The 9,884-nt window shown below is 37.7% G+C and overlaps 1 protein-coding gene across 1 annotated transcript; it reads left to right on the top strand.

The window, feature by feature from the left end:
* The first annotated feature begins 1,213 nt into the window (after window positions 1–1,213).
* On the top strand, window positions 1,214–9,672 carry LOC144656816 (prolyl 4-hydroxylase subunit alpha-1-like). The gene is made up of 12 exons (XM_078517062.1): window positions 1,214–1,581; window positions 2,564–2,892; window positions 3,360–3,411; window positions 3,666–3,868; window positions 4,242–4,412; window positions 4,869–4,939; window positions 5,618–5,723; window positions 6,359–6,412; window positions 6,980–7,042; window positions 7,540–7,608; window positions 7,744–7,840; window positions 8,171–9,672. Exons 1-12 carry the CDS (start codon window positions 1,233–1,235, stop codon window positions 8,239–8,241), a joined length of 1,635 nt encoding a protein of 544 aa, XP_078373188.1. The 5' UTR covers window positions 1,214–1,232; the 3' UTR covers window positions 8,242–9,672.
* Window positions 9,673–9,884: the final 212 nt, after the last annotated feature.

Raw genomic sequence — 9,884 nt, 5'->3', positions numbered from 1 at the left:
ATATAACTTACACAATCTGTTATTTACCTTGTCTCTCAGCTGATGTTTCTCCATCTAAATGTGTCTCACTCGACGTTATCAAGGTTACACACACTGAACAACACCAACACTGTTATTCCTCTCATCTAGGTTTGTTCTAAAAATCAAAGCCTTATTTCCCAGTCTTTCAAGCTGTATATAACAATGTTGCCTCAGCGGGTGTTTTAAATGCGAAAGACGAGGAGTCGATATATTTGTTTGATTACTTTTGCAATTAAATGAACATACAATGATGTAGACATTACGAGCTCCTTAGCTGCGTCATATTCTCAGAAAAAATGTTCTGTGTTCTGTTGTTATGCAAATGTCGCGCTTTTGAAGATACACTTTTAGCACGGCATAGTTATAAAACAATTTAAAGTGCTAATTAAAAAAGTTAGAGTTTTTCAATATCAATATTCACCGCTTTGTTCTTATCTTTATACCTTTTTTTGACTTCTTTATAATTACTTCAAAATGCAACACAAAATGAACGTTGTTTAATCAGTTTTAAAACAGATGGTTTCATACTAACGGTGCATAATCCATCTAAAAAAAACGTTGAAAATTTTTTCATCCGTCTGGTTATGCGTTTAAATTTTAAGATGGAGAGAAGCTGAACTATCTGCTTTAGTGTGGCTTAAATGATGCACTAAGAGACAAACTAAGGACTTAGTCTGACTAAAAGCTCGTTCCGTTTTGTCAAGAGGCGCAAATTAAAACACAAACTAAGTTGTTCCTCTGGACAGATTATTCGCCTTTAGTGTGACTTAAAAGGGTCATTGCCATTTTGCCAAAATCGGTGCAAATTCAAGATAAATACATCTCTTTCATTCTGGATACGTATAGCATACAGTGTGTTATATCTTATATATCACAATGACAACTTCCGCTTTAAAATTACATCTCTTCAATCCATTTAAACCTGTTTATGTTATTTCTTGCCGAGAATGTAACTTCCAGGCTTTATGATCGCACTCCATTCTTCTTTTTTGTTTTAGTTAATTTAGTTATTCTTCTCTAGTTCACCTATCTCCATGGTAAAAAAAATACACAACTGAACAAAAGAAAAGCGTTGTGTTTGAAATTTTGCAACGGTTGTAATCAAATAAGTTGTGATCGGCTGGTACCGGGTGTGACGTAGCCAGGTCCCTATTGTTACGTCACAAGGTCTCTATTGAACAGCGTACTGGCAAGTCCTTATCGTGAGGAAAATGGTTGTGCCATTTTATCAGTTTTTATACACCTTTTTTCATTTCATCGCCATTTTTTCGTTTTGTCAATCCGAGACATTCCTAGCGTTAACTCACATGACCGACTTTGTGGACCTGGAGCAGACTTTTGGTTCGTATCTGGAAGAGTATCTACAGCACAATCCTTCAGCTCCCTCAGATTTGAAACAGCTGGCAAAGGACGTCAAGCAACACCTGAAATCTGCCGAATATGACGACATAGAAGTGTTTCTTGGGCATCCAGTGAACTCGTATTTGCTTGTGTGGCGATTTTTAAGGGAATGGAGAAATGTTGTGGATAAACTGGATGCGACTAATCCCATTGGGCAAGGTGAGCATGTCAGTTTCCTCCAAAATTAAACAGAATTTTTTTTTCAGCTTTATCAAAAATTTTAAGGAAATAAGCAGAGGGTAAAATCAGTTAATAAAGTATTTGTCTCGTAGAGATTTAAATCGACACATTGCAAATTGAATATTCTATGGCTTGAATGAATTATATTTATTGATTTATTCAGAGCGAAACTTACAAGTCAAGTGTGACAATTTCATCGAGTCAGAACGAAACTCGCTGATGTCAAAATTTCGATAAATTCAAGATCAAGACAATTTATTAAAAAAACGCTGAATTAGGCGATTAGATTTGAGTATTTATGTGCTATGTAGCTTAATTGTTTTCTCAAGTTTCCTTGCTTGTTTGTAACACTAAATGACCTGTTGAATGGACTGTTGCTAACACTATAAGCACGTGCGCTGCTACACGCCATCTACCTCCGGTACCAGCTTCTGATTGGTAAACAGAATATAAACGAACCCAGTGTAAGGCGCATTTGGAATCGAGGTTAACGGATGAGAAGTTAGGGAGAAACGTTTCAGTCTACATGATTTCAAACCATATTTTTGTTATTTTTTTGGAAGAAAAACGCAACACTAGAGCAGAAGGCGAAGTGTTTCAGGAAAACTCTCCTTGTTTAACTGCATCAACTAACTTTGAACTCCATACTGGCGTTCAAATCATAAAAACAAAGACAAAACTAAAAGAATCAAAATCACATAATTTATCTAAAAAAAATCAACATGTCGTTCGATGGCCCAAATGTAAAGGAACATGGCGGGTTTTTCATCTTATCACTAAAAGTCAAACAAACTTTATTTGTCAATTCATACATTCAAATAATTGCTCTGATAAATATTGAAAGCTCGCACTAATAAAGAGACTCTAGTAGTAAAATTGATTGTAGATTTAAGGGGTGTTTTTAAAGGATAAATACGTATTATAAGTTCTCATACTTGGCATTTAATTTATTTTCCTTCAGAACTTCGTGAACTCATAAAAGAACACAACTCTTCATTTCCGAGTTCACAAGATTTAGAAGGTTGTGCGCTAGCAATTCTTCGGATTCAAGATGTCTACCACATTAGCGCCGAGAAGATTGCAGACGGAAAATTATCCAACAAAACACTAAGTCCCGAGCTGGGAACGGTTCACTGTTTAGAACTGGGTCACATTTATCACCACTGGGAAAAATATGAGGAGGCTTACGGCTGGTTTACGGAAGCCTGGAAGCGTCTGAGCCTGCAAGAAAAGAATAGCGGGATCAGGAACAAGGACGTTCTTCAGTACTTGATTTGGGCAGAGTATAAGGTGAGGAGAATGGAAACCATCTGTGAACGCCGGGTATGAAATACGGTATTTTTTATTTTTAGTATATCTGACTAGGTCATTAATTGCATTTCCATGTTGCCTTTTGCCTCGGTTTCAAATGTTTTTGATTTGTATAAAATTGAACATGCGCCGATAAAAGTTCACTTTCACATATCGCTTTGAAAAGCAACTCGAAAACGGCATGTTTAGCTAGTGTTGAAGACAGAAAAGCTATCGCTGTCTCTTGGGTGACCGATCCAAGTGTTAACTTTCTTTAATTTTCAACGAGCGCTTTTTTGTTATTGTTTTTTTGTTTTGTTTTGTTTGTTTGTTGCTTTTCTATTTCCATGTGAACGAATGATTTTTACGTTTAAACAATAATCACAAATCTTCTTAAAAGACATATCTCAGTATAAATAATTTTAATAGAAGGCTTTTTATAACATAAAATAATTATCCCTTTTTAGACAGGTAGAATTGAAAGCGCTCTTGATCACACTAACATCTTGCTTGAGGAAGGTATGTCATTGTTATCGTCCTCCTTGCTAACTTTATTATACTGTACTATTAGCTTGTAATTTTCTTTTTTTTTAATCAGTTGTGTTGCGCATTTGAACATATTCATATGTAATCTGTGCCAAGTTTTGCTTCCTGTCTGCTATGCAAACCATTTCTTTTGGTGCTTTGAGAAAGAGACATAAAGCCTACCAGCAGTGGTGGAGCACGAAACGATTTCTGTTTACTCATTCGATTCATGTTATTGTTTTCCTTAGACCCAAATGATGAAGAAGCCAAACAAAGCAAAGAATACTATGAAATGAGACTGAGTATGATGGAAGATGGGGAATATTTTGAGGAAGAAGAGGAGGAGGAGGAGGAGGAGGAAGAAAGTCTGTCTAAAGAAACTGATAAACCTAAACCAAAAGAGGAATTTATGTTACATTACGAGCGCCTTTGTAGGGGAGAGTCCAATAAGGTATGTAAAGCACGATCAGGCCGAAATGTGGCCAGCACACTATGGGAAATTTCCTATAGCTACAACTTACCGAAAATAATTTAAGCACCGGACGACTATGACAACAATTGTTGAACTGTTGTGTAAGGTCTGATAAGGTAATTATTTGTCCGCCTGTTTTAAAAGGTGGAACGAACAAACGGAACGAACGAAAGGACAAACGGAACGAACGAACGAAGTAACGAAGGAACGAAGGAACGAAGGAACGAACGAACGAACGAACGGACGGACGGACGGACGGACGGACGGACGGACGGACGGACGGACGGACGGACGAACAGAAAAATGACCAAACCATTAACCTAACAAACGATCCTGTTGATATTCTCCACAGAGTCAAGCTGAACTGGATAAGCTGACATGTTACTACTATAATAAACATCCATTGCTAGTCTTCAAACCAGTTAAAATGGAAATGGCCAGTTTGAAACCGAACATTTATCTCATGCACGACATTATCAGGGATACAGATATAGAATTTATTAAAGACCTCGCGGCTCCGAGGGTGAGTAATTAGTTTACTTAATCTGTTTTAATATACCTGAATGAAATGGCACACTGTTATATACACGTTAGTGCATATGAAGTTAAATTTGGTTTTGCATATTTCAAAAGTTGGAGTTTTAAGATAAAATTTCAAAGTTTAAAGCCGCTGAGCTTAAAATTGACGATTTTCTTAGTACGTCCTGAATGTCGCGCCATTTTGCCCTCAAAAATGACATTCAAATCGTGCGACAAAAATATCGCTTTATGTGCACTTAAATATTTATGAACTAAAAAATTATGTTCTCGCAAATAAGTCCACAATAACCCGGTTTTGTGGTCAGTGGGGGCTGCTAAGCATCATTTATGGGTCTGCATACATCGTGTACCTACCAAGCATAGGTAGCAACAATCTTTATCGAATAAATCCGTTTATATTAAGACATGTTGTTTGACGAATTATTTCTCTTTCAATCAGCTTCAAAGAGCCACTGTTACCAACTGGAACACAGGGAAACTGGAATTTGCGGATTACAGGATAAGCAAGAGGTATAACTGAGAATTAAAACTGAAGATGCGCCAAACAAACTTTATTTCTAACATTCGCTAATCGCCCTGAAGCTGCAATCCTGGGAAGCGTGTAGTTTAATAGCTTGTAGTTGGCTTTTAACTCTTTGCTTTACATTTGTCTGTCAGAGATCAAATGAGTCGAAGCCCGTGAAAATATTTCCAGACAACTTTAAAAATGGAATGCGGCGGCTGACTCGTCCCCAGTCGTCTTCATACAGCACGCGACAAAGATACACCCTACTCCCCCACCTCGCGCGCGTGCTTCTCCCTTTGCCGCGTGCTATATGAAGACGACTGGGGACGAGTCAGATGCGGCGGAAAACGAATTCTGCACGCTTCCATCAAATCTACGTACACATACTGCCCAAGAACAGTAAAATATTTTGCCAGATCTAGATATCTTTAGCAAACAGCGGTTTGAATATTTCGTAATAGTACAGAAGTTTACGGAAGTTATTTTGTTACCATTTGATTCCTGCACACTCTCTTTTCGGCGTCATGTTTTTAAATTTCATGATGGTTGAACGGTTTAAAAGTTTTTAGAAACAGTGTATAGCTTCAGTTTTGGGCTTCACTGATTTGTAAGGCGATTTTGGCGAAAAGTTTTCAGTAATTCTGTTAGAAACAAACTTAATTGTGCCAAAACTTTCTTCACAGTGGCTGGCTGGAGGACGAGGAAGGAGAAGCCATAAAAAGGTTGAATGGAAAGTTGGAAGCCGTCACTGGTCTGTCGACTGCCAGAGTTAATAGCGAAGCTCTTCAGGTAATTGTCAAATCTTAGATTATTTAGGAGCTTCAAGATTTATTTTCGTCTATGACTCGAGTTTAAAGGGACTGTCACGGATTTTACCCGATTTTTGAACAGCCAAAATTTATATTTGTGTCGCAGGAAACGTAAAAATAATGGTCCATTTTTATTAAAAATTGCTATATTAGAGCACTGAAACTGTTTACAAGCATCTTTGCAATTGGCTGCGGATGGCTAAGATGGAAATGGATAGCAAATTGAACAAGAAAGGCTAACGTTTTCAAGTTATTTTCGCGCGTCTTCAAAAAATCCTCTAGATGTTCAAAGATAATGTTTTTTATGTTGCATACCACTAGTTTCAGAATAGTTTAGACCAAAAATCTGCGAAATCCCCGTGACATAGCTCCTTTAAAAAGAGGGAAACTGTTTCCAGCGTACTTAGTGTAGGTGTTAGTGTCGCACTATTTTTCTCGACGAACACTTTCCATGACTGTTGTTATAACAATGAATAACAAGGCCTGCTACTGTGATCGATATGCTGTTATTAGTTTAAATGACTTTTAAGGTAAACATTTTACCGTTTTTACCGTTCTCTATCTGTCGTTTTACCATTTTTAGCGTTCTCTATCTGTTGTTTTTCTAATTTTTAGGTTGTTAATTACGGTACTGCCGGTCAATATGAGCCACACGTGGATCACGCTTTGGTAAATACCGTATTTATTCGATTAAGCGCCCTGGGCGCTTATTAAATTTTTGGACCTTGAGGGTGGGCGCTTATTCGAGGTAGGCGCTTATTCGAGGCTGGGTGCTTATTAAATTTTCACCGTTTTCAGCAAGTAGTAAGTTGATTTTGTAACAGAACAATAGGTAATAACAAAACGTGAAGATGTACCAAAGCAGAATTGTAACTGTTCATTGAAAGTTTCTGTAAAATACTAAGAAAAAAATCGGTCTTCGGGAAAGTCTCTTAGTAGTACTTAGTCAATTTTAACTCCTCTTCTGCACTTCACCTTTTTTGTGGGGTGGGGGTGGGCGCTTATTCGAGGCTGGGCGCTTATTAACTTTTCCTACCTTCAGGGTGGGCGCTTATTCGAGGTGGGCGCTTATTCGAGGTTGGGCGCTTAATCGAATAAATACGGTACTACAACTTTGATATAATTTGTGTGCGTCATTGAAGAAAATATTTGACACCCCCTTTTTTTAAAAAATTACTTTTTTTTCACGTGCACTACAGTTCACAAATCATTATAATTTTTTTCTTTTCGTGGCAGACAGAGACATCAGCTATCTTCAAGATGGGCATGGGCAATAGGATCGCTACAGTCTTAATATATGTAAGTGTAGTATCGTCCCAAGAGTCTTTGTTCCCCTTGACCAGCAGGCGTAAAACGAGCGACCCTGGAAAGTCCGAAAGTATCGGAGTTGCGGTTGATTTGCGCTTGTCTAGCTTTCAAAAGCATGGCTTAACGAACTCCTTGGTATTTTACTTCTGGACATTTTTTCTGGCCATTTTTAGCCAATCAAAATCGATCCTGCAACGGAACTTTTGAGAGTTGCTCGTTTCGCGAAGCTGGAGCGAAGACTTGAGATACCAGATTGATGTAATTGAACTAAGTATCTACTAAAAAATTAGCAACTTGCATGCGAGTATCGGAATCAATGCGTTACACACATGCGTTGTCAAACGGACAGGCAATTAAACCACAAAAAAAATCATCAGCTAGAGGACATTGTCCTGATACACCAATAAATTCCCAGAACTAACATTAAAAGAATACATGGCAGTGAGCAAGAAGAATTGATTGTTTGTGTCTGTGTGTACACTTTATAGATGACGGATGTAGAAGCAGGTGGTTCCACAGTATTTCTGGATGCAGAGACTATCATCGAACCGCAAAAGGTGAGCTTAACAACTTGGAGTTAATTTAACCCGCAGGGAAGGCGTTTTGGTGGGTGAGCGCTGGATTCGCGTGCCATTGTCGACAAGTTCACCAATACAATATATCTAACCTTTATTGTTCAAAATTTACCACAGGGCACTGCAGCTTTCTGGTTTAATCTCCTCAAATCAGGTGAATCAGATGGATTAACGCGACACGCCGGTTGTCCAGTCATTGTGGGATCAAAATGGGGTAAGATGGTCTACCTTGATCAGAGTCAGAAAATAAAAAAGAGGCTTCAGGAAGTGCTCGTTCCGAATTCTTTACTCGTGTGTCAGACTCGCTCCCAGTCGCGTGCTTCTTCGTTGGCAGTTCACTATAGAAAGCCGGATTCCCAAAAACCCACGCGCCGTTTTCTTCTAAGCCATCCCACCCAGCCGAGTTCAGTCAATTCCCTTGGAAGACTTGTAAGGGTCTGGCCCTTATAAAACTGCTCGACCGACAATTTAGAAGTCTGTCTTAATTATATACTTACTTAATTGCATAGATAGTTCGTCAAAGATTTTCTCTTTATTTTTTCAGTGTCTAACAAGTGGATTCACGAAAAAGGACAAGAGTTTCGCCGACCTTGTGGCTTATCACCTAATGAATAATATATATATATATTTTTTAAAAATGAAATACTTAAAACCACTATCAGTAATAACGTTACAGTGTGAGTGTTATCTTTATTTCCATGTGACATAATCTGAGTCGGCTACAACAATTCCTTGCAGACAAAAAGATTCAGTTAAGTCTGTCAAGGACTGCTTTGTGATCGAAATTGCCACTAAGATAAGATCTGCAGGGCTGTAATCAGACCTTTGCCATAGACAAGGCAAGTGAAGATCTTGCAAGCGGCCCTCCAGAAAATTTTGAAATCTGGAAGCTTTGAAACTCTTTCAGAGACATTTTTCATGAGGTATTTCTTGAGAAAAGTTAATCTTGTTTAACTGGGGATTATTTTCCCAGCAAACATATCTTTTTTTTAATTTTGGGTAAAAATCTAGACGAGGCAAGTGTCTCGTCTTGCCTCTTGCTAGTTAAGCCCTAATCTGATTAGCGAGAATTTTTTTGCGACATTTATTTCATTAGATAAGAAACTTCACTTACAGGCCTTTTTGATAATACTTAAACAACAATACATGACAACCAAAGAAAAATGCATCGGCTTTAATCGCACTGACAGAAATGTAAGGAAGGGTGACGGAATCAATTTTCGGGCACAATAAATGAAAGAAAAAAATGAAAGCGGTCTGAAGCTGGTGAACTTTGAAAATGGGAACGTTCGAAGTTATTTTTTTAGCTAATTTTCTCCCCGTTCAGCCCGTTGTATTACGAGATCTGTGACCAATAAAGTAATGTTACTGGTGGATTCTTGGTTTTCACATGACGTCATCAAAATTCTAAAATCCAAAATTGAGATATTCCTGACTTTTTATCCTTCACTGGTTATTAGACGTCCTTAATATATATCTTATTGAAGGTTTTTAACTCGATAGCATCTGCTGTCTTTAAGATATAACACTTTGAATTTCGGAGTTTCGCGCCACACGACATCAAAATGGCCGCCCGAAGGCTGTCACGTATGTTTAAAGAAAATGCCTAATCCTGTTTTTTTTTAACAATCTAAACGGTTGAGGTTTAACAAGAAGTGTTTATGTGAATTTTTACGTGTTCATGAAGGTGAACTGACCGCTTTTTATAGCAGAAGTTAATGCCATATGTTTTTATTGATTTCCGGCGGCCATCTTGGAGCCCTTCACATGGACTCCACATGGAGTTTCCATACTGAGCTCTCTAAATTTGTGTAAAATATTTTGACGGATAATTCAAGTACGGAATACCGTACAGACCTAAGATTTGAAAACGTTGACGATATAGTAATTTTCTACAACCTGTAATATTCTTGAATTTTTTGACTCAATAGTTTTGGATTTATTTTTTAGCAGCGCGTGACAGTAGCGTTACTGGCGTGACAGTGAAAACCAGCAATAGAGAGAAATAATGTTCCAGCAAAGTTTTATATTTCACAAAGATGCATTTTCATAGTAAAATAAATAAATAAAAGAGACTTTATTGAAAATGTGTTTTGCTCATTATTATTGCATAGTACTTATCCGTCGTCTCAAGTGAGAAGCGTGAGTTTCCAAATGGTGGGTCTCAAACGCCGCTATAATTCAAATTGTGATGGGCAAACATATTTATTTTAGGTTGTATGAATTTTATATGTTGTTTTTGTTTTAAAAACAGTTCC

This window comes from Oculina patagonica, chromosome 6, assembly GCF_052425735.1.
Source record: "Oculina patagonica isolate OP01 chromosome 6, crgOcupat, whole genome shotgun sequence".
In the NCBI taxonomy this organism is placed as follows: Eukaryota; Metazoa; Cnidaria; class Anthozoa; order Scleractinia; family Oculinidae; genus Oculina; species Oculina patagonica.
Note: the sequence above shows the minus strand (reverse complement) of the source record. Positions and strands in the feature narration are given on the sequence as shown.